A 25,660-nucleotide genomic window follows, 5' to 3' on the forward strand; every position below is an offset into this window, starting at 1 on the left:
AGTCTAACCCTGCTCTCCCTCAGCTTCCAATCATCCTACCTTGCCCGGTCTCTAGACACCCTTATGAAAAGTCCCTCTCCAGCCTTTCTGTGGGGTTCCTTCAGGAAGGCAGCTCTAAGGTCCTCCCAGAGTCTTCTCTAGGCTGAACAGCCCTAATGTCCAACCTAAACCTGCCCTGGTGCAACTTGAGGCCATTTCCTCTCAACCTTGGGAAAAGAGGCCAAGGACATTCAGGAGCAATTGTCTTGCACAGCAATTATTTTGTCCTTGTTGCTTATCTAGGGAACACTGAGCTTTGAGGACTTCATCTGTCCAAGATGAAATAAAGGCTATTTTTGTTATTTTACCAGGATGTCCTAGCAGCAGACAGACAGCACAGACTGCATTTACAACCACCTGTAAAGATCTGCCTCAGAGCAGCCCACAGCCCAGCTCCAAGCAGGCACAGACACTTTATTACTTTTACAGTATCGTGCTGCAGAGCTGTAACTGCCTAATTAAGGAGTCCAAATAACAGTGCCTGCCACTAGAACCATTGAACCTCCTGGTGAATCTTCACAGACCCTCTGTGGGCTGAATGGCTATTGATGCTCCTGAATAAAATAATGGGATCAACTGTGGATTGTTTAATACGAGCCCAGGATTTTGGGCTCATGGAATGGTGGAACCACTGAAGGTGTGGGAGAGTGTACTGGGGACCCACCACCATTATTTGTCTTTTTCTCTATGCTAGCATCTCTGGTTGACCACAGACAGTAGATTGAATGAGTTGGAGCTTTAGTCTAACTTAGTACAGGCCTTCTTACATGAAATTGCACACCCCACAGGTTGAAAGTTGCAAACTTTTCTCAAGCCTAACCAGCTGGAATGATGAAATCCAGGATTAGCATCCAGAAACTCAGATTATTTATAAACACTGTTGATCCTAATCCTAGAAATGAGAAATGGAGAGTCCTAGCTGGGTGTTTCTGCAACTCTCAGATGAAAGAACTCTTCTATCCTGAACAGGAGACTTTTGATAGTGCCCCAATGGTAAATGGTAGGTGGAAGACAATATAAAGCCTGCCAGTCTACACAGGAAAGCTGTGAATTCTCCAGCCTTGAAAACATGAAAGATTTGACTGGTCAAGGCCCTGAACAACCTGGTCTCATTTGGAGCCCATTGGACTTGCAGAGGTCCTTTCCAACCTATATTATTTTATCATTCTACAACCAGCACAGATAAGCCTCAACAATTTCAGGTATCAGAGCAGAGAACAAAGCTGCAAATGGGATTAAGAAATCGTGGAGACCTTGCTTAAAATTCTAATTAACACTTGGTGGTCCCTGCAGTTAAAATCAGCTCATGTTGTCTGCAGATAACAGCACTGACTCTATGAACCACAGCAAGTCTAGCTGTCTGAATTATGGGTTGCTTTTAGTAAAACATCATCCTCAGGAGTATTTCATTCCCATTAGCTTTCAATAAGATTTTTAGCCCATACCACTTGTCCAAGTATCTCCAGAAAAAACAATAGAAAGGACCATCAGATAATTTTGTTTTAATAAGACTCCACACAGTTTCAGAGATCTCAATTTTGATATCTTCCAGAGTTAAAAAGATACAGTGGAAATGTTCTGTTGGCTACATGCTCCAGAGGAGGGCTTATGTGGGTTTAATTTTCCTCTTGACAACAAGGAGCTGATTGAGTTGCTGATACAACTGAGGAGATAAAATGGAGCCCAGAGCTTTGCCCACATAACAGCCACGTGTACCTGAGGAAATCTGCATGGTTGCAGCACCACTGACATACCTTTTAGTTTAGTATAGGAATGGAGAACAGGATCAGCAGAAACCATACAGGGCCACCATGGAAAACCAGACACTTTTGACCACACGAGATCTCCTATGTTATACTTCAACAGATGGACTTTGTCTTCTTTGACAGTGCTTTGAGTTGGATCTCTCTCAGCAGGAACCTTTAAAAGATAACAAAAAAAAGAGGGGGGGGGGGAAGCCCAAAGAACTATTACCATGTTTCTTCAGATATGCACTGGGATTACTAAAGAGCACACAAACATAAACAAGCTACAGTTTGTATTCTGTTGAAACGTTCTCATTACCTGTAAAACCACAGAGGGCTAATGGAAGGAGGGAAAGCAGAAACAGTTGATCAGAATAAACTGCCAACAAGCAATAATTATATTTCAATGGGCAGTAAAAGCTTTAAAGTCATCATTGTGACCATCAGGAAGGTTTGCTTTGATTTCAACCACAGGAACTGTGGAAGAGCCAACCTTCCTCTATATTAAATATAATTCATCAAGTTAAGCACTGGACACACCAATATCTTCCTAGATTTAAGAAGATACAGCCCCCTCAGACTAGACCAGACTGAAACAGGGCCTTCATGTTTGAGTAGGAACTACAGAAATAACCAGTTAAAGCCCCAAACTCTGCAGCTTTCAGCTGTCTTGTTCCACACTGAGGATCTGTGTCATGAACCCTTCCCCAGTCCTTCAGCAAATCTTTTTTCCTCTTCCAGTTCTAGCAGTAGGAGTTTGTGAGTTCCAAGAATCATAGTTTGGATTGCAAAAGATGTCCAAGGTAAGCCCAACCATTCACTAACTCTACCAAGGCTCTTGCTAAACCATGCTTCTCAGCACACCTCTGCCTCTTGAAACACCTCTGGTGATAGGGATTCAACTGGGCTGCACTGCCATGGGCAGCCACATTACACACAGAGACAGCTGGAGATCCACTTAGACTCCAGAACAAAACCAAACCTACCAGCCTTGCAAAGAAATGAAAGCAAAAAAATCCAGGTCCCTAAACAAATAAATGCCATTAAAAGAAATTCTTTATAGTGAGGGTGGGGAGACACTGGAAGAGATTGCCCAGAGAGGTTGTGGCTGCTCCCTCCCTGGAGGTGTTCAAGGGTCAGGATGGATGAGGCCTTGAGGAACCTGGTCTGGTGGAAGGTGTCCCTTTGCATGGCAGGGGGTTGGAACTGTATGATCTTGAAGGTCCCTTCCAACCTAAACCATACAATGAAATTCTATGCAGATGTGCTTGGAATCAGACTTGGAGCACACAAACTCAGGCACTCGACCACATCTCTTCACTGTGGAAAAGAGCAACACTTGCTGACCACAACCACAGATATTTCAGCTCCTGCTATCTACTTGTGCTGGGTTTCATCCACCACTACTCCTGTTTTCTGTCATGGAGTTGGGTCATAAAAATAGAAGTGAAAATGTTTTGTCTCCTCTGGCATCTCCAGCAGGAAAAAGGGCGAACTAGGGAAGCGGTTGCAAAACAAACTCCATTCCTCTCAGAGGCTCAGGAGAGGTGCTAGGTTTGGCTGCAGAGAAAAGGGAGCAACAGAAGAAAGGAGTTGCTTTGTCATTTGAACTCACCGAGAATTCAGGACACTATAAACAAGCAAACAAACTAAATCTAAAGACAATTCTAGTGGATCTGCCATGAAAACACAGCCTCAGAGTTCTGCTCTTAGAGATGCTCTCCCTTCCTGGAATTTCATTTGACAAAAGACAAATCACCTCTTGGTCCTCAGGCAAAGACCTTTAAGATCATCCAATCCAACCATTCTCTAACTCTACCAATGCTGCTGATAAACCATGGCCCTCAGCACCACTGCCTCTTTGACACACCTCCAGGCATGGGGATTCAACCACCTCCCCAGGCAGCCTGTTCCAGTCTTTGAGACCCCTGTCAGGGAAGAAGTTTCTTATAGTGTCCAATCTAAACCTGCCCTGGTTCAACTTGAGGCCATTTCCTCTTGTCCCATCACTTGCTAATAGGGAGAAGAGACCCCACCCAGCTCCAAGCTCCTTTCAGGGAGCTGCAAAGAGCCAGAAGCTATCCCCTCAGCCTCCTTGCCCCCAGACTAAACCCCCAGTTCCCCTAAACCCAGATATAAGCTCAAATTTATGTTTCTGGTTACATTTGATTTTTTTCTGGCTCCCTCATTAGGAAGACTCCAGTGGAGGAGAATATTTTTTAAGATGCTTTTACATCTTCAAACCCAAACCCTTCCTTTACACAAACACTAGATAAGCAAGTAGCTTAGAAATAAACTTCACACAGCATTGCAGTAAAGTAGGACACAACCTTCTTTTCAGAGCGAAGAGTTAAAGAGACACAGATTCAATCAGCAACAGATAGATGCAGGAGGATGCAAGTCCTGGAACACTTCCCAACTCTCAGTCTTACTTAAAAATGTGAAGAGGAGTTTCTTTCAGCTGCTCTATTGAATTTCTACATTTACATTTAGATGACCTCTTAAACTCCGAGTTACTGGTTTGCTATTGAAAGGTTCCACGCTTCAGAAGCTTAAATTAGATAAGGCTTGATCAGAAAGAATGAAACCTGCTTTGATATTGAGTACTAGAAAAATGTTTCCAAGGATATCCAACTCCTCTAACCTTCACCCACCCCCACCAAACCTTTGATCTAGAGAGGTGTAGAAGGTACAGAAGTTTGGAATATCCTGACTGTGGAGCCTTGAGGAAGTTTGGCATGGGAAGCAGCTATTTCAGAGTCATTCCCACATGAATTTCAGGCAGGATAGCAGAATGAAAGCTAAATCAGAAGGACGCACTTTTAGCTACTGCCCATATTGTATGTGCAGATGATACCAAGCTGAGTGCTGTGGTTGGTAAGTCTGAAGGACAGGATGGGTGCCATCCAGAGGGGCCTGGACAGGCTGGGCTGAGGAGAATCTCGTAAGGCAAAGTGAACGGTCCTGTACCTAGCTCAGGGCAACTCACCATATCAATCCAGGCTGGGGGGTGATGAGATTGAGAGCAGCCCTGCAGAAAAGGACTTGGGGGAGCTAGTGGTTGAGAAGCTGGGCATGAGCCAACAATGAGCACTTCACAGCCTAGAAGGCCAGTGGCAGCCTGGGCTGCATCAAAAGCAGCATAGCCAGTAGATGGAGAGCTGATTCTACCCCTGTGCTCTGCTGAGACCTCATCTGGGGGCCTGTGTCCAGCTATGGAACCCTCAGCACAGAAAGGACATATTGCTGCTGGAGAGGGGTCCAGAGGAGGGCCTCTTTATTTATAATAGGAAGATAACAAAACATGGTGATAGACATTGATAAAATTACTGTGAGCAAGGAACTCTTTTGGTGGTCCTAAAGTTAACCCACTCCAGAAGAAGGGAACTCATCAAAAAGGAGGCTGACAGAACTGTTGTTCCAAGACAGATCAAAATATTTTGCTTTGGCTACTTTGCCTGAGGGTTACTAAAGCTTCCTTCTTTCCTGACAAAAGGGGGCACCAGGGGCCAGAAATGACATCTGGGACAGATCACTGATTTCCCAAAAATCTGCTTGTAAATGCATCCAAGTAACATAGCCCTGAACTGCATCTCTGACTCAGCTAAGCAAGGCAGTCAAGACAGGCACTAGCTAGGGTTAAGGAGAACACTGAGCAGAGCAGCAGCAAAGCTTGGCTGTACCTTGGACAGAAGAGCAGCGAAAAATGAGCACATTCCTTGCCACACCAACCAGTACTGGTCAACAGAATGTGAAAAGGAGATGCTGAGCTGACAATGTCAATCATGAGACTAACAGAGTAGGAACAGAACCACAGAATCATTTTGGTTGGAAAAGTCCCTTAAGATCATCCAGCCCAACCACTCTCTAGCTCTACCAAGGCTAAACCATGTTCCTCAGCACCACATCTAAAGTCTTAAGACTAAACCTGGTCAACTTAAAAACCCAACTAAACCCAAAAGCATCCTCCACCTCTTGACTGTGTAACAGCACACAATCTGCTGTGCAGAGCAAAGGAAATTAGTTCTTCCAGAAGATGGCCTCCTCACCACCATTTCTTATCATCTGGCATGACCACCAGTGTCCAAAATTAAATGAAAACCAACCAAACAAATAAAACAAAACCAGAAAACAACACAAAAGTCCCCATGAGGGTGGTGAGGTACTGGGACAGGTTGTTGCCCAGAGAAGCTGTGAAGGCTCCAAGCCTGTCAGCGTTTAAAGCCGGGCTGGATGAGGCCTTGAGCAACCTGGTGTCCCTGCTCATGGCAGAGGGGCTGCAACTAGATGATCTTGAAGATCCCTTCCAATCCAAACTGTTCTAGGATTCTATGAATGGCTTCTGTATGTGGAACACCACACAGGACTCTTCAAGCTGAACTGAAAACCTGAGCAGGTTTGTGAAAAGTCTGTCAAACCATCAGTAGCAGATGTTTGTCCATGATTCCTGCATCCTAGAATTATGAGAGAATCAAGTGAAACAAGCAGCTGGTAAATTGGAAAGGAAAAAGAGCTGCTCTGTTGTATTCATGGCATTAAGAGTTGACCCTGACTCCAAAAGAAACTGAATTCCATGAATTTAGCCATCTACAGCTACTAAACACAAAGTCACCAGCTCTAGAAACCTGTGAGTCACCAACTCCTGGGGGCTGAATGTCCTCAAAGTGATCATCACTCCATGGTTTGCCACATCCCTGCTCTCCGTTAGGTAACCTCAGGCCTGAGCTGAGGTGCTGAATTAAAGGGCTCCTAGATCCAGCTTGGTAGGAGAGGCTGAGGGAGCTGGAGTTGTTTAGCCTGGAGAAGAGGAGGCTCAGGGCAGATCTTATTCCTCTCTACAGCTCCCTGAAGGGAGGTTGTAGCCAGGAGGGGGTTGGTCTCTTCTCCCAGGCAACCAGCACCAGAACAAGAGGACACAGTCTCAAGCTGCACCAGGGAGGTTTAGGCTGGAGGTGAGGAGAAAGTTCTTCACAGAGAGAGTTGTTAGCCATTGGAATGTGCTGCCCAGGGAGGTGGTGGAGTCACCATCCTTGGAGGTGTTCAAGAGGGGACTGGATGTGGCACTTGGTGCCATGGTTTAGTAGTCATGAGGTGTTGGGTGACAGGTTGGACTTGATGATCTCTGAGGTCTCTTCCAACCTTATTGATTCTATGATTCTTATCTAGTATTTTGGTTAGCATCTCAACATATTTGATTTGGATTCTCCAAATAGTGTGTTTATGAAGAGGAGGGGTGGGGAGAATATATTTAGATATTCCATTTGAAAGTGCTTAATTCAGCCCTTTCTCCATCCAAGAGCAAGAAGCCTGCTATGGAGAGCACTGCACATACACCTCAGCTTGCTGTAATCAATTTGTAGCCACTCTGAGACTACTAAGAGCTTTCTCAAGTGCCCCCAAACCAGGCTGCTCTTGAGGCTGTCTACACCTTGTGGTGCTTCTCAAGCTACAAGGAGTTCTTTCAGATCCTTTTGCAATGAGGCATTAAGAACAAACAATTTGAAGTTTCAGAGTCACAACTGCAGCTGCTCCTTCGGAGCTGCTGAGCACAAATGAGTTTCCAAGGTGCTCCTTAACAGAAACCCTTACTCATGGCTCAGGCAGAACAGTAGCTCAGGAACCTTTCCAAAAAGGCTAACAAGGTATTTCTCTTCTTCCTGAAGGGATCACCCAGAAGAGGTTTTCAGGTTTACTCCTACCCCTTTGGGATTCTGGTGATACCACTCAGTCTGTTAGCATTTGCCTGCCAAGGACCTGATACATCAAGGGCAGCCAGTTAAGTCCATTTCACCCTACAGCTACAGATCCTGATTCCCACGGCAGCTCAGCTGCACATTGTATGAAGTGCACTTTATGACCAGGAGTTCACAGAACCCCAGAACAATTTGGGTTGCCAGGGACTTCAGAGATCATCTAGTTTCAACCCCCTGCCATGGGCAGGGACATCTCCCACTAGAGCAGCTTGCTCAAGGCCTCATCCAGCCTGGCCTTGAACGCTTCCAGGGAGGGGACATCCCAACCTCCCTGAGCAATTCCCAATAACTGATGAGAAAAAACAATCAAGCCCATCCTCCTTCTGAAAACCACACATTAATCTGACTCTGTTTTTCCCCTTTTTGCTTCTTTGGAAACTACAAGAAGTCACCTGAGGATCTGGCTGTAACAAGAAACGCCAACATTTGTTAGCACAGAAGCATAAAAAGCAGCAGATGATCTTCAGACTGCTTCTGTTCCCCCCTTACTGGATGTTGAACTCATTACTGGGACAGGCACTCCAACATTCTGCAGGTATCAGAGTGGAGTTGGCCAGAAAAGTTTTCCTCTGTTTATAGAAATATAAACACATAAGGACTGGTGGAACTTCTCCAAGAACTTAACAACTGGCCCAGTGTAGCTGCTGTGAACTCATAGAGTCACTGTGGTGGGAAAAGACCTCCAAGATCATTGAGTCCAACCATCAGCCTAACACCACCATGGCCATTAAACCATGTCCTGAAGTGCCACATGTTTCTTGAGCACCTGCAGGGATGGTGACTCCACTCCCACTCCGTTACAGCCTGTGCCAAGCAGAGAGTCACAACTTGCCAAGTCTCTGCTGTCATAATGAAAGAGGGCTACAACAAAACTGGAAGGGAAGCTGTGTGGAAGGCACAGCTTTTGGATCACCTACACCTTAGCTGCAGTCCCTAAAGCAAGCAGAGCAGTATGTGGACTTCCAGGTTTGTCCTGGATATAGCATTGCTGCATTTCTGAGCTACTGCACCCATGCTGGGGAATCATGCCAGGAAGCCATGCCAAAGGGCAAAGTGCCACTTGTAGGCCAAACCCAGCTTACACAGAACAAGCTGAAGTGTGCCAGTGTCACAGACTGAGCTGGTCTTGTGGTTAGAGAGCACAGCCCTCCTCTGGGACCACCAGCATGAGAGCTGCAGATACATTTCCTTTAGTTCCCATACAGGAACTCTGGGTTGCTCTAGGGATCAGACTTGGATTGCTTCACATCAGTAGCTGAGGTAAACCTCTGCCATCTTCCTCCAGACAGGATTGCTGTCCTTCTAACATAAGCCTCAAGTGAGAAAACTCTAGGAAAGACCTTGAGGAACAGGCTGCCCAGGGAGGTTGCGGATGCCCCCTCCCTGGAGGTGTTCAAGGCCACAGTGGATGGGGCCTTGAGAAAGCTGGGCTAGTGGGAGGTGTCCCTGCCCATGGCTGGGGGATTGGAGCTGGATGATCTTCAAGGTCCCTTCCAACCCACACCATTCTAGGATTCTGATTCCTAACTGGAAGCTGCAAGAAGCGACAAAAGCAGCAGGTCAAAAAGCAGCCACCACAGAATCTGTTGCTAAAGCCACCAGTCCACTGCCCCTCCCATGAGCTGCACTATCAAGTGCCCATGGGCTTGGCACAGACTCAAACATTGACATGTGATACCTACCACCAAGTGCAGAGCACACTGGGAGGCGGTGTCACACCACTATCAGCATAGTGCCCTGGCAGGTAAGGTGCTAACCCAGGCCTTATCAGAAGAGGCCTGCGTTGTAAAGTCAAGGCCTCAGGTGCAGAGATACCAGGGGTGGGGGAAGAAGGGTGAAAGTAGGGAGGGGAAAGAGGAAACAGCCACAGTTTGTGCCACTTCCACTCCTTTACCTTGGGAAAGGGAAAGCAGCACAACTGCTCCTTGGAGGCCTGGGCAAGGTGGTGGTTATCAACAGAATTCTAACTCAGAGCTGGCAGACCATGGTCATTCCAAATTAAAAAGTGTCTTGCATGTCATGGAATCATAGAAGAAGAAATGGGAAAGGCCTTTAAAATCATCCAATCCAACCATTCCCTATCTCTACCAAGACTGGTGCTACACCATGGCTCACAGAACCCCATCTCTGCCCCTCTGAAACACCTCCAGTGATAGGGATACAACCACCTCCCTGGGCAGCCTGCTCCAGTCTTTGAGAACCCTTCCAGGGAAGAAGCTTCTTCTAATGTCCAACCTAATCCTCCCCTGGTGCAACCTGAAGCCATTTATTCTCTTCCTGTCACTTCTTACTAGGGAGAAGAGGCCAACCCCTACCTGGCTCCAAGGTCCTTTCAGGGAGTTGTAGAGAGCAATGAGCTCTCCCCTCAGCCTCCTCTTCTCCAGGGTGAACAACCCCAGTTCCCTCAGCTGTTCCTCACCAGTCTGTTCTCCAGACCTTTCACCAGCTCCACTGCCCTTCTCTGGACCCACTCCAGCACCTCAATGCTTTTCCTGGGGTGAGGGGTCCAAAACTGAACCCAGTCCTCAATGTGTAGCCTGCCCAGTGCTGAGTACAGGGGAGGCAATCACCTCTCTAGTCCTGCTGGCCACACTCTGGCTGCAGATAAGGTTTTAAACAGCCTTCTCTGATTTTAACAAAACATTCCCAAACAAGAGCACAAGCCAGCAACTGAGCACTGGAACATTTGTTAAACGATCTGCCTCTCACCTCGGCAAGATAGCAATCTGCTCTGTCCATCAAGCAGGGATATAATTACCTTACACAAAAAGCAGCATTTGAACCATGGCAATTTTTGCTCAATCAAAAGAGCAAGAGCCTGGACAGAAAGAAACCAGCCCAGAAATCAAACCAGACAAACAGGTTCTACACTTACTTGTAACCTACAATAAACAGACATCCAAGTGCAAAATTAATCAGTTTTCACTCCGAGGCTGTTTCTCTAACTTGCGCTTTGCAGCCACCATCAGCCACAGAAAACCACAGTGGGATGCATCAACATTAAGGCTTTGGGTGTTGGTGATAAAATAACAGCCAGAGCAGGGGTGTGAAGCCAAAGGACACTGACACATGCTGGATACCCCCTCCCTGGAGGTGTTCAACAACAGGATGAATGAGGCCTTGAGCAACCAGGGCTAATGGAAGGTGTCCCTGCCCATGGCAGTGGGGTTGGAACCAGATGATCTTCAAGGTCCCTTCCAACCTAAACCATTCTATGAATCTTTGACATCAAGACACCACAGCTGTGATCAGAGAACACGTGTATAGTGTATATAAACAGTTGAAAACCTCCTTCAGCATGTTCCCTACTACTACATTTTTCTTCCTTGATTTGAAATCTGCAGAGTTGCAAACCCTTCCTAACAGAAAGGATCACAGAATGTTAGGAGTTGGAAGGGACCTCTAGAGATGGGAGTCCAACACCCCTGCCAGAGCAGGATCACCCAGGGCAGGTCACACAGGAACACATCCAGGTGGGTTTTGAGAGTCTCCAGAGAAGGAGACTCCACAACCTCTCTGGGCAGCCTGCTCCAGGGCTCCACCACCCTCACAGTAAGGAAGTTTCTCCTCAAGTCGAGGTGGAACCTCCTGTGTTCTAGCCTGTACCCACTGCTCCTTGTGCCATCCCTGGGACACTGAAAAGAGCCTGGCACCTTCGTCTTGACACCCAACCCTCAGATATTTATAGGCATTGATGAGATTCCCTCTCAGCCTTCTCTTCTGAAGACTAAACAGCCCCAGTTCTCGCAGTCCTAGACATTTACAGTCAAGGGGTTAGATCATAAAACATTATCTTGTGACCTTCAAGCACTTTTCCTTTTGCCCTCTGTGCTTTAAAGTGCACTAGGCAAGAAAATATAAAGCCAGAAGCATGACCCTGCTTCGAGTGCTCTGAAAAGACAAGGGTCAGAATACTGCAAAGCCTGAGATCAAGCAGGTGGTTTATCTGCTCTGTGACTCTGACACCATTTCAGGTCTAAGGTTTGCACAACCAGGGCCTGATCATTACCCAAAGCCCTCACTAACATTTACCATTGATCCACAGCATTGATCATTGAGAAACACAGAGCATCCCTGCAATCAGGCTTCTTCCTCTGAGATAAAATGATTGCAAGCCACGTTCCTTTAGATGGAGACCAGCAACACAAACTAAATAAAAGGGGGAAAGACCTCCCAGCAGTGTTCTTATTTACAGCTTAGGAAAGCAAAACACACAACAAAAGCTGAGATTTTCATTTCTGCCCATGTTTAAAAGAAGCAAAAAGCAGGCAAGCTTGACCACAAGACTTAACAGCATTTAACAAACATATCCAGCTCTTTTTAATGAATACAAGTCACTAGGTTATAGCAAGGAAATGCAGCTCTTTGCAGATGACAGATAAGGGTAGGGACCACATTCCAGCTGCCAGAATCTGAAGGTGAAGAGCCGTGCTTATCAGCCAACTGACAGCTGTGTCCATCTTTCTTTAATTCAGAACCAGGACTATAGAAATAGTTTGTTTTTCTTCTGAAACATCTGGTTATTAGAGGAAGCCAGAAGACCTCATGCTCCAGTAGTCAAAGGTCACTTCTAAATTCAGAGGTCTCCTTGCTCCTTGCCCAGGTGCACATCACTAGGCCTTGGCTTCCTGTCTGGAGCAAGCTTCTGTTCCATACCTCCCATAGTACCACATGCCCTGATTTGCTCTGGAGATTCACTTCACTTGTATGGAAACAGGATTCATGGGGTATTCCTAGCCCAGGCAAGGAACAGGGACAGCACTAGAATGCAGCTGTCTGTCACTGAGACACAAGGGAACATGTCTGACCTGACTGTGGGAATCCCCAACTGCAACAACTTCAACGAAGGTTTGCACGTGAACGAATGAGACCTCAGCACAAAGAACAAAGCTAAGAGAAGAAGAAATGTAAAACAAGGTACTACCTTCTTTTCAGTGGGGCTTGAAGTCTCTGATACTAAGGCTGCTTCCACGAGCCCCTGCTCAAGCAAGGAGTCATATTTTATGCTTCTTTTTCTGCTTCTCCTCTCCTTGTGCGCTGGCTTCTGTTCGTTTTCCTCGGACTGAGACACGTCGGCACCATTGTCTCCACAAATGGAAGACTCAAAGAGAGGCTTTCCATTCATATAGGTTTTAGTGATCTTCAGCTTGATTTCTGGAGAGCCATTTTTGATAGGGGTAGTGCTGGGCGGTGTTCCAACTCCCTTTATTTCCTGGGGCTCAAAGCGCAGCTTGGCATCCTGGGCCCCGGACTCGCCGTTGAAGACACGAGAGGTGAGATCTTTCAACTTGTCAGCTGGAATGAACGGGAGAGCCTCGTGGCCATTGTATTTTTGCATGACCCCATCCTGGAGGGTGGCAGAAAGCTGTGTTTTGCCCAGATAGACAGAACACTCCCGGTTCACTTCGCAATTCTGAGTCTTCCCATTGGCGTTGCCAAGGATCTCCGGCACCTGCTTCATTTTGATGTAGTTAATTTTACGAGTTAAGAGTTGAGAACTTCTTTTGATGCTAAAGTCCATTCAGCCCAGATGTTTCCAGTCTTACACTGCTGCATGAAGACAAAAAGACAGAAAACAGTTTTAGCAACACAGAAAAGCCCAAAGCTACTGAGAAGTCAGACCGATGCCCCCACTGATGTAACACTCGGTGCACTTCACTCAAGTTTTGTGGTGTGCCCCAAGGATCAGTGCTGGTCCCCATGCTCTTTCACATCTTTATGGATCATCTGGATGAGGGCATCGAGTCCATCATCAGTAAATTTTCAAATGACAACAAGCTGGGGGCAGGAGTTGATCTGCTGGAGGGTAGAGAGGCTCTGCAGAGGGACCTCGACAGGCTGGACAGATGGGCAGAGTCCAAGGGCATGAGATTTAACACATCCAAGTGCCGGGTTCTGCACATTGGCCACAACAACCCCATGCAGAGCTACAGGCTGGGGTCAGAGTGGGACCAGGCAGAGAGGGACCTGGGGGTGCTGGTCGATGGTAGGCTGAACATGAGCCTGCAGTGTGCCCAGGCAGCCAAGAGGGCCAATGGCATCCTGGCCTGCATCAGGAACAGTGTGGCCAGCAGGAGCAGGGAGGTCATTCTGCCCCTGTACACTGCACTGGTTAGGCCGCACCTCGAGTCCTGTGTCCAGTTCTGGGCCCCTCAGTTTAGGAAGGATGTTGACTTGCTCGAAGGTGTCCAAAGAAGGGCAACAAAGTTGGTGAAGGGTTTGGAACACAAGCCCTATGAGGAGAGGCTGAGGGAGCTGGGGTTGCTTAGCCTGGAGGAGACTCGGGGTGACCTCTACAACTACCTGAAGGGAGATTGTAGCCAGGTGGGGGTTGGTCTCTTCTCCCAGGCAACCACCAACAGAACAAGAGGACACAGTCTCAGGCTGCACCAGGGGAGGTTTAGGCTGGATGTTAGGAAGAAGTTCTACACAGAGAGAATGATTGCCCATTGGAATGGGCTGCCTGGGGAGGTGGTGGAGTCCCCATCACTGGAGGTGTTTAGGAAGAGACTGGATGGGGTGCTTGGTGCCATGGTTTAGTTGATTAGATGGTGTTGGATGATAGGTTGGACTTGATGATCTTGAAGGTCTCTTCCAACCTGGTTTATTCTATTCTATTCAAGTTTTACTCCAAAGTGTTGCTTAGAAAACGTCATAATCAAAACACTTCAACATCTCTTAATATTCATTTTAAAAGGTCAAGTAACATAGCTTGAAGAATCATCAGCTCTCCTAGAGCAAAAGCAGAGAGCAAAATCCCAGCTCAATTTCATTTCAGCAGTCCTTTAACAGCCTACAGCAGGAGGCTTGCCCACACTAGCTACTCACAGGTATTGCACTGTTTAAGACAGGTCAGAGTCAGGTGGAAGAAAATATCATTAATAACAACCTCACACAGAGGAGATGACTTCTAAGAGGTACTGCCAGAGTCAACCCCCCCCAGGCTGTGTTGCTGTAGCACCTACACCATGGACAGCAGCACCACGAGCTCTCTGTCTGGCTCTACTAACAGGCCCTCAACCTTCCACCACTGCAGCAGTGAATGGAAATGGAGAGCTCTGGTGTCATCAGCACTTGGGTTGTGCTTTCTCCCTGTAGTTTGCCCCAGGGTGAGTTGGGCACTGATGTATTTATTTTCATTTTGGGCATAAGATCTCCTCAGTCAGGACAGATACAGGGTATGTGGCTAAGAAGACCAATTGTATCTTCAGGTGCATTAAGATGACTGTATCCAGCAGGCCAAGGAGGGTTCTCCTTTCCCTCTACTCTGCCCTAGTGAAGCCATTGCTGGACTCCTGAGTCCAGTTTTGGTCTCCCCAGTTCAAGAGACAGAGAACTACTGGATAGAGTCCTACATAGAGCAATGAAGATGCTGAGGAGCTTGGGGCATCTCTTTGAGGAGGAAAGGCTGAGAGACCTGGGGCTGTTAAGCCTGGAGAAGAGCAGCCTGAGAGGGGATCTTCTCAATGGTCAGGCAAGAGCTAAAAGGTGGGGGCAAGAGGATGGGGCCAGACTCTTGTCAGTGGTGCCCAGTGACAGGACAAGGGGCAACAGGTGCTAACTGGAGCCCAGGAGGTTCCATGTAAACACTACAAAAAAAAAATCTTCACTTTGAGGGTGCCTGAGCCCTGGCCCAGGCTGCCCAAAGAGGCTGTGGAGTCTCCTTCTCAGAAGAGATTCCAAACCCACCTGGACACTGATTCTGAGCAACTTGCTGTGGGTGTCCCTGGACTGGCATCAGACTGGATGATCACCAGAGGTCCTTTCCATTCCCCACCACACTGGGGTTCTGTGATCATCTAACACTCATTTTGCCTACAGAAATTTGAAGGCACAAACCCAGCTAAAACTGCACCATCATGTGCCCTAGAGAGCTTTTCTGAGGGTTGCAGAAAGGTAACCCTCCCCATGAGGAGAGGCTAAGGGAGCTGGGGTTGTTTAGTCTGGAGAAGAGGAGGCTCAGGGGAGACCTTCTTGCTCTCTACAACTACCTGAAGGGAGGCTGTAGCCAGGTGGGGGTTGGTCTCTTCTCCCAGGCAACCAACACCAGAACAAGAGGACACAGTCTCAAGCTGTGCCAGGGGAAGTTTAGGCTTGAGGTGAGGAGAAAATTCTTCCCAGAGAGATTTGCCATTGGAATGTGCTGCCCAGGGAGGTGGTGGAGTCACCATCCCTGGAGGTGTTCAAGAGGGGATTGGACGTGGCACTTGAAGCCATGGTTTAGTTAGTCATGAGGTATTGGGTGACAGGTTGGACTTGATGATCTCTGAGGTCTTTTCCAACCTTATTGATTCTATGATCTCTACATTTAACAATCACAGTGAATTAGTGAAGGGCAGAATGACTCCTTTGTGCTGCTGGAGCAGGCAAGATGATCCTTTTCGTTTTGAAAGTACATAAGCAAACACTACTCCTGCTACTAGGTCCACTGTACTCCTGATATGAAGAAATCCACCATCGTAGATAAGAAAGCTCAGCACAGAAATCATCATAGCCAAGCTCTAGGTAACCAACTTCAGACATGATTAAGTCCAAGAACTGTCATACTGAATCAGAAATTCATCAAATCTAGTCTCATATACTTCCCCAAAGAAGCGCAATGAAAACCATGATGAATAACTATTGAATTGCCAGTTGCTATGGAAGAAATCTCTTCTGAATCTCACCACCTTGTTTATTAATGCCCACAGCCACAGTGCTTACAACTGGTGTATTTGCCACCTCTAAGTCAGGAATAGAAGTGCACAAATGCTGCTAAGTGAGCATTCCTCCAGCTGGGCAAGCATAAAGTGTGTCAAGCTTCGATTCGTAGCAACTGGCAAGCACAAAACCTTTCCATGCACAAAGATGCAGGGAAAATAAAATGATACATTTTAAAATCCTAACTCAGTCACTGCATGCCAAATGCTCTCAGCCTCCCCCTCCAGGTACTGCTCTAAGGTACCTACAAGGTTAAAGGGAAGTATTAGGAAGAAATTCTTGACAGTGAGAGTGGTGAGATGCTGGAACAGGTTACCCAGGGAGGTTGTGGATGCCCCCTCCCCAGAGGTGTTCAACAACACCTTGAGCAACCTGGTCTAGTGGAAGGTGTCCCTGCCCATGGCAGGGGAGTTGGAACTGGATGATCTTCAAGCTCCCTTCCAACCCAAGCCATTCTAGGATTCTATGAATCTCCATGCAGATTCATCTGAGAGATGAAAAATCTCAAGCAACAAACAGCTGGCATTAAACAAGGTAAGAGGAGGAAGCAGACCTGAACTCCAAGCAAATCTGTGACAGCCAAGGTTTTAGTCTTGCTTTAGCCAGATGAAGTCTGAGTTACCAATAAAGTCTCTTGTAAGATGAGGGAAACCCATCCCAACTGTGTTAAGGAGGAGTCAGAAGTAAAAAGAAACTTAAAGCTCCACCAGAAGAGAACAGAAGATCTCACCAAACTGAAAGTGAACTCCTGTGCTTTCACCAGCTCTCTCCAAGACACTCTCAGCCCAGTGAATAGTATGACAATGTTTCAGGCTGTGACTCAGCAGATTTCACTGAAATCATGTTTATTTTAAGCAACAACTGATGACAAATTCTACAAATCTCTAGGCAAAAGGCAAACCTGATATGGAACATGTAACACTGATGGCTACAGAGATGACAGCAAAATGCCTTAAAACAAGAAAACCAAACCACTCCAAACACTGAATTGTTGTGGAACTTGTCCTGCCTTCCCACAGACTGTGAACAGAGCAAACCAGAATGCCCAGCAGAGATGAGATCTAGGCATCCAACCCCCTCCATCTCAAGCAGCTCTCCTAGGGCTGCAGACGCCCTCCAGTGGTGGCCTGCCCCTGCCCAAGCAGCAGCTGCCCCTGCCCCTGCCCCTGCCCCGCCTGGCAGGCTGCGGCTAGCCACAGCCCCTCCCAGCAGGGCCAGCCCCGAAAAAGACTCTGTCACTTCCTCCTGGCCATCAACCACAGGGTGCAGCTGAAGAAATGCTTTTTAATGTGACTCCATTAGCTGCTTACCAGGGACTGGACTGGGACATCTGCAGTTTGGAACTCTGTTTTAATCCATAGTTAGAATCACAGACTCATACAATCTTTTTCACTGGAAAATACCAAGTCCAACCATTCTCTAACTCTGCCAAGGCTGGTGCTAAACCATGGCCCTCAGCACCATACCTCTCTGCCTCTTTTAAACACCTCCAGTGATGGGGATTCAACCACCTCCCTGAGGAGCCTGTTCCAGTCTTTGAGAACTCCTTCCTGGAAGAAGTTTCATAGAATAGAATAGAATAGAATAGAATAGAATAGAATAGAATAGAATAGAATAGAATAGAATAGAACAGAATTAACCAGGTTGGAAGAGAATGTCCAACCTAATCCTCCCCTGGTGCAACTTGAGGCCATTTCCTCTCACCCTACCACTTCTTCCCAACCTGATTAATTCTATTCTATTCTTGCTAGGGTGAAGAGACCAAACCCCACCTGGCTCCTGTCTACTTTCAGGGAGCTGCAGAGAGCCAGAAGGTCTCCCCTCAGCCTCCTTTTCTCCAGACAAAACAACCCCAGGTCCCCCAGCTGCTCCTTACCAGCCCTGTTCTCCACACCCTTCACCAGCTTCATTGTCCTTCTCTGAACCTGCTCCAATGTCCTTCTTGTAGTGACTGGCCCAAAACTGAATCCAGCCCTCAAGCCGTGGCCTCCCCAGTGCAGAGTCCAGGAGGACAATCACTGCCCTGATCCATCTGGTCACACTATTGCTGATCCAGGCCACGATGCTGGTGGCCTTCTTGGCCACCTGGGCACACCCTGGCTCATCTTCAGCTGGCTTTCAACCAAGTCACCCCAGCTATCAACACTCCTGCCCAACTTCTACTAGTTTGGGGGGTTCTGTCCTGTTAATAATAGTAACTCTTGCTCTCATCACTTATTTCTTCAAGCTAGAAAGCCATCAAGCACGAGCCAGAGCATCACAACTCAAAAAAGGCACCTGATAATCCCATCAGCCTGTTACTGCTACACTCAACCTCAAAACACTGGACGCATAATGCATAAATAAATAAATAAAGTGATAGGTGAAGAGTTTCAGAACATAAAGATCATCCAAGTCACAAAATAGCTCAGGCTGGAAAGGACTTCCTCAGATCATCTACTCCACCCCTCTGCCAACTGAGATCAAACTGCTGAGGGCCTGCTCCAGGCAATGCCCAGCAAATAACTAAGTGGAAAGACCTAAATTAAAGAAATCAAGATATTTTCTAGCTGATGAACCTGAAGATATTAACTCAGTGTCACAAAGATACAGATCACAGAATCACAGCATGGTTTGGGTTGGGAAGGACCTTAAAGACCATCTAGTTCCAACCCCTTGCCATGGGCAGGGACACCTTCTACTAGAACCAGGCTGCTCAAGGCCTCATCCAGCCTGGTCTCAAACACCTCCAGGGAGGAGGCATCCACAACCTCCACAGGCAACCTGTTCTAGTGCCTCCCCACCCTCACTGTCAAGAGCTTCTTCCTAATCTCCAGTTTAAATTTCCCCCTTTCCTGCTCACATCCATTGCCCCTCATCCTGTCACTGCAAGTAGAAAGTCCCTGCACAGCTTTCCTGTAGCCCTCTTCAGGTCCTACACAGCAAAGTGGTTGTACTTGGATAATACCTTTGAAGAATAGTAAAACCATGCAAGACCCTAATCTTTTAGGGGTCTATCATGACTTGCCTTAGACATCTGAAGATACACAGCACACAGATTTTAGAACCTCAGCGAGTGAAGCTTCTCACTAACACAGATCACTGAAAACCAGATGAAAGCCCTGAAGAAGGCCCCTCAAATCTCTGGAGCCTAGAGAAGCAACAAATCCAGGAGTACACGGGGTAAAATGAAGCCAGTGTACCCAGGCCAAGAGTAAATGGGAAGATGCAGACAAAGGCAGAAATTTGAGACAGTCAGATTGTCAGAACAGGTCACAGAAAATGGAAAATAGACTGTGCTTGTGTGAAGATTTAATGGAGCCAAATGAGAAGAGCCTTAAAGGAAGAGGCAGCATAATGGGCAAAGATAATAGGTGTGAGCACCTACAAGCAAATAGAATCTCACTGGAGAGCTGAGACTCGTGGAGAGCAACCTGCAGGTCAGGCAGCATCTCTAGGACAACCAAGAGAGGGAAAGCTGCTGATAGGCACCTCAGATCTCCCCGTGAAAAATAAGCTACGTGTGGGAACCGCTTCAATGGAAGAAGGCAGCAAATCTACATGCAGGGATAACAAAGGGCTTCAACAAAGAAGGGCAAAATTGATGCTAGTTAAATTTTGCACAACCTTTGCTATCTAAAATTCATGGCAGCACAATACCAGAAGCAAGGAAAAGGACTAGGCTCTTTGTGAGAAGAGAACAATAGAGCAGCAAAGAAGAAAAGAGGCAAGGAAAGAAAATGATCAGCACCAGATAACCAAGCAGGACTAGGAGCTTAGAATTAATGCAAGGAAATCTGGAAGACAGGACATGAAAGAATGAAGTGTGATAGCTCCCAGACAAGGTCTGGTTGATCAGGGTTGTAAGAGTAAGGTTCTGAAGCAGCTGAGCATATGATTAGATTTGGTAGTTCAGTGCATTCACACCAGATCACCACATCACACAGAAGCAAAAGCAATCCCTTATCTTTTTGTGAAATAACTCTGTATCCATAGAAAAGGAAACTGGGGGAAGGCAGGCAAAGGAAAAGGACAAAAGCGCCGCACACTAGTAGCAGCTAATGAGCTTAAGCTCCTATCATCCCATGTTGGCTGTCTGGTGATGGATGCAACAAGAACCATTTGCCCTAACAGAAAGAAAAGAACATGACAGCCAAGGAGACTGTCGAACGACCATGGTGTTTTGGTGAACAAATAGTTCTCAGGAAGCAGAAGAAGATGATGTGGAACACTGCAACAGGCTGCCCAGGGAGGTAGTTGAGGCCCCAGCCCTGGAGATGATTCAAGATCAGGCTTGACAAGGCTCTGAGCAACCTGATCTAGTGGAGGATGTCCCTGCTGACTGCAGGGGGGTTGGACTAGGTGACCTTTGGAGGTCCCGGTCTGTGATGATCAGAGAAAGGTCTCTAGATAATTTAACTGGACAAAGACAAATGGACAAACCTTGCAAATGGTTCTGTAAACATTTTCATAGGAGAAAAACACAGGTTCTACAGTGAGCAAATTGCTTTGCAGGCTTCAAATCATGTTATTAATGACTAGAAGGTCAATCACCTAACAGGAGCTATGAGCCAAACACAGTTAGTGTCATGTCAGATTCCTCCTTCACTCCCCAGGCCACTACCATTTCTGTGGTATTTACATTCCTGCAACTTCAGAGATGCTTTTCTTGTGTCACAAACAATGGAGTAGGCCAATCCTCCCACTTCTGCCAAAGGGACTGAACAGAAGCAGTAACCAACACAAAGCATTACTATTAAACACCACTTTTGTTCTAAGGGTTTTCTTCAAGCCATTTCTCAGGTGAGTTGCTCAGGGAAGTGGGGGGAAGAAAAGGAAGATGCCTCACCTGAATACAAATTCACAGTAAGAGAACTTCATCCACAAAAGCTATTTTTGATACCTACAAATCAGGCTTTTGGCTGGCACAGAAAAAAAACAACTAAGAGGTGGCTGCTGCTCTTTCCTGCAATAACAACTTTCTGAGAAAGCTGAGGGGAGAATGGAGAAGACTTAAGACCAAAGGTTATCCCTATTTTCAGATCAGAATGAGACAAAATACTTGAAGAGATGAGTAAAGCAACATTTGAGCATGATTATTATACTGGTCTGGATAACCCCCCCCTCCAAATACCATAGAAATATAAAATGGTTTGGGTTGAAATATCTCCAGGGATGGGGCCTCAACCACCTCCCTGGGTGACCTGTTCCAGTGTTCCAGCGTTCCAGCACCCTCATGGTGCAGAACTTGTTCCTAACAGCCAATCTAAATCTGCTCTTCTCTCATTTCAAACCATTGCCACTCATCCTGTCACTGCAGGCCTATGGGAGCAGTCCCTCTGTGTAGCCCCCTTCAGGTACTGGAAGGCTGCTCTGTCTCCTTGGAGCCTTCTCTTCTCCAGGCTGAACAACCCCTGCTCCTTCAGCCTATAAAATTATGAGAAGCAGCTCAATTTAGATGAGTCACAAGGAAGCAATTCTTCCCCATGAGGGTGGTGAGGCACTGCAACAGGCTGCCCAGCAATGCTGTGGAGGCTCCAAGCCTGGCAGTGTTCAAAGGCAGGCTGGATGGGACCTTGAGGAAGCTGCTCTAGTGGGAGGTGCCCCTGCCCAAGACAGGGAGTTGGAATTAGATGATCCTGAAGGTCCCTTCCAACCCATCCTGTGCTTCTAGAATTCTATGAACCAGTCAAGTGGCAAGACTGACCTAGAAGTATTTTCAAATGAGTATCTGACCACTTCCTCACATTTTCAGTAGACAACAACATTTGTAGAGACACAGAACATATGTCTGCACAAAAAGAGCAAGGATATTTGGAGGATGGTGTGGAAAAGGTTAATGCACTTAGCTGTACTTACACTTCTTTACAACCCAGTATCTGTGAAATAAATTAGTATTGATCTTTTCTAATTTGTTTTGGGTTTCCTTTCCACCTAATGGATGAAATTTCAGAATTTAATTGCTATTTAATTGTAATTTTGTTATTTAATTGTATTTTTATCAGCTCAAAGAAGCATTTATTGCCTCTTTTTTTTCCCACTAAGGCAACTGGCAACAGCAGCTTGTAGAGCAAGGAAATTTAGAATGGCAAGTCAAGAATTTCTGAACTTTAAATGTTCCTTGCTGCTGCAGAAAGCAAGATTACAAAACTGATGGACTTGACTTTTTGTTCCTCCTCAAGAAAATCTTTTCCCACCAACCCTGGCAGCTGAGGACAAAGGTACTCAGCATGTGTGGCCTCACCAGTGCTGAGTCCAGGGGAGTAACTGCTCTGGTCCTGCTGGCCACACTACACAGTATCACTAAGGTTGGAACTGCTGATCCAGGCCAGGATGCTGTTGGCCTTCTTGGCCACCTGGGCACACAGTGGCTCATCTTCAGCCAGCAGTCAACCAGCATCCCCAGGTCTTTCTCTGTTGGGCAGTTTCATAGTATCATAGTATTATTCAGGGTTGGAAGAGACCACAAGGATCATCTAGTTCCAACCCCCTGCCATGGGTAGGGACACACCACACTAGATCAGGCTGGCCAGATCCAGTTTCCAGCCACTCTGCCCCAAGCCTGGAGTCTTCAAGGGATTGTTGTGACCCAAGTGCAGGAACCTCACACAGTTGGCCTCGGCCTATCAATCCAGCCTGTCCAAATCTCTCTGCAGAGCCTCATTACCTGCAAGCAGATCAACACTGCCTCCTAGCTTAGTGCCATTGACTTGTGTCAATCACTTTGCACAGGACCTTAAAACTCTGCTGTCTTTATCTATCATGGCATTGCAACCAGTTCACCCAGGTGGGTGGATGCAAATGCCAGAAGCACACTTACAGCACTGGAATCATTGTGACACTGGTGCTATATGAGGCCTGGTCAGTAGTCCCAAACCCCAGCTAGATGTACACATGGCAGAGCATCATCTTTCCTATGGAGCAGTATTTGGCCATGGCTTCTGTTCTGCTTGCCATTGCAATGATAATGCAGCTCTCTGATGTGGCCAGGTAATGTGTAAAAAGAAATCCAAGTTCTTTCAGCCAGTACATTCAACCTCACACCCCATAACATTCTGTAAAGGACTGGAAGGTAAAGTTCAGAAGCAGTTAATGCTGACTCAAGGGCATTTTGGAACTGAATGCAGAGACTTGCAGCTTTCCTGAAGAACTGTACAGATCTGATCACTGTAACTATCTCCAGAATGAAATCCTGGTCAAACTGTGCTAATCCTGGGCTATCTGAACACAGACTGCAACTACATGCATGCAACTATGTTACTTATTCTGGGATATATTGTCTACATACCCACAAAAATGGCAGGTGTTTGCTAGGAAGAACTGAACAAGGCCTACAATGGTTTGGGTCAGAAGGGACCTTCAAAATTATGTTAGGCAGACCTGTAACAGTTCCACGTCCTTTTGGTGCTGAGGACCAGAGCTGGACACGGGACTCCAGATGGGGTCTCAGCAGAGTGGAGCAGAGGGGCAGTAGCCCCTCCCTCCACCTGCTGCCCACACTGCTGGGGATCAGCCCAGGACAGAGTTGGTTTCATCACCCAGCACCCCCCAAGTCCTTCTCCTCAAGGCTGCTCTTGACCTACTCCTCACCCAGCCTATATCTGTGCTTGGCATTGCCCTGACCCAGGTGCAGGACCTTGCACTTGGCCTTGTTGAACTTCACAAGGTTGGCTCAGGCCTACCTCCCAAGCCTGTCCAAGTCCCTCTGGATGGCATCCCTTTCCTCTAGCATGTCAACCAGCCCACACAGCTTGGTGTCTTTTGCTGTGTCTGCTTCTGGGGAAACCTACATTCTGACTGTAGAAATAAGTTGTGTTAAGCAATTGCAGTTGCTCTCCTTACCTGCAGAGTTTCTGAGGACTCAGTTGTTGTTACCATCTCGAAGCCAAGCATTCACTTGATGAACAGCTATTACACACACACTTTCTGCTACACATTTTAAGTTTTTTGCACCATGGCTGAATTTCAGTCATCTTCCACATGTAATCACAGCATTTGTTTCTGGTTTGTTGAGAGGTGCTACAGCAAAACAGCTTCTGATGGCCCGAGTTTTGCATCCGCAGAGGAGTCACAACATTAATTTCATTCTGAAGTATCTGATTGAAAGTTCTTGGCAACTTCTCCATACAGCCAAATGATCCATATTCATATCTTTCATCCTACACTGCTCTTCAAGGTTCATGCCTTGGCTTAACTCCATTTGGCTTTCTCATCAGACTAGAATCTAGGCATTCTTCACTAGAGAAACAACTTCCCACTTTAGGTGTTTCTGAGTGCCGGTACAGTCAGGTTCTTCACTAATGCTGGCAAGTCCCACAACTGATTTATCTGACACAGGGCCTTGGGAACCTCAGCTCCACTAACTATCACAAGCCACAGCAGTAACATGTACACTCCAACGTATTACAATGAAGAAGCGTGGGACGTGGGTCCCAAACACCACGATAGGAGCCTGCACTACTGGGTCTCTGCTGCTCCTTTTAGCAGCAGCTCTTCAAAAACATTTCCAGTGGTGTTTAGATCACATTTCTAATAAAATCTTCCCCTAACTTCAGCCTGCTTTCTTTAAAATATTGTTACCACAAAACATGTAAGCTTTGCTCTTTGGTGTATCTCTTATTTAGCAAGGCAGAGCTGGGAGAACAGGACAACATTCACTCTCTGTTCCGTTTCCGACTACAGCAATGGAAACGTGGCATTCCGATGTTAGCCCTCAAGGCCAAGGATGTTTGAAGATGACAGTGTTGCTTTTTCTTTTTTTTATAAACATCTTTTAGCACAGATGCAAGATGTTGGTATTTCAGCAGCCTGATAAGAGGCACAGGCCAGAGAAGGTTTTACAGAGACAGTTACGTGTCCATCTCTGTCACCGAACAGAACAAGATCACCTGGTGCTTCTCCAAAGAGCCCCAAAGAAAACTGATGCTGTCCTGATGGTGTCCCTCACAGACAGCAGAGGAGAAGTGTTAAAACTTCTGGGAAAGCCCAAGTCCATTTTGATAGCACATCACACTATAGTTTCACTCTGTTGCCACATACTGATACTTGCGCCAAATGGGTTGATGGTTAATGGTTGAACCCCCATCCCTGGAGGGCGTTTCAGAGAGGCAGAGATGTGGTGCTGAGGGCCATGGTTTAGCAGCAGCCTTGGTAGAGCTAGAGAATGGCTGGACTGGATGATCCTAAAAGGTTTTTCCAACCAAAATTATTTCTGTAAGTCTAAATATGGACGAAAATAAAACAGCTCCAATTTGTGCTGGGCAGGCGAATACCAAAGTTCAAAACAAGATCAAATTGCTGTCTTGCACTAAGATAAAAATAGGACAACTTAAAAGGATGGAGATAAAACCAGAAATTGAGCCATCACCTGTTGACTAACCCTTGCAATTTAAGCCATTGCTTTAAGTCACTTCAATATTTTATTACTTTCATATTATGTCAAAT

At 46.6% G+C, this 25,660-nt stretch overlaps 1 protein-coding gene across 1 annotated transcript in view; it reads right to left on the reverse strand.

Annotated features, from left to right (window-relative positions):
- Positions 1-25,660, reverse strand: part of NSD2 (nuclear receptor binding SET domain protein 2) — a 78,054-nt gene that overhangs the window by 46,685 nt on the left and 5,709 nt on the right. The window contains exons 2-3 of the mRNA XM_054172400.1: positions 12,462-13,087; positions 1,794-1,959 (exon numbers count right to left, since the gene is read on the reverse strand). Of these exons, the coding sequence (XP_054028375.1) occupies positions 1,794-1,959; positions 12,462-13,058 (763 nt within the window). The 5' untranslated portion in view covers positions 13,059-13,087. The remainder of the gene's footprint in view (positions 1-1,793; positions 1,960-12,461; positions 13,088-25,660) is intronic.

Source organism: Dryobates pubescens, chromosome 23 (genome assembly GCF_014839835.1).
Source record: "Dryobates pubescens isolate bDryPub1 chromosome 23, bDryPub1.pri, whole genome shotgun sequence".
In the NCBI taxonomy this organism is placed as follows: Eukaryota; Metazoa; Chordata; class Aves; order Piciformes; family Picidae; genus Dryobates; species Dryobates pubescens.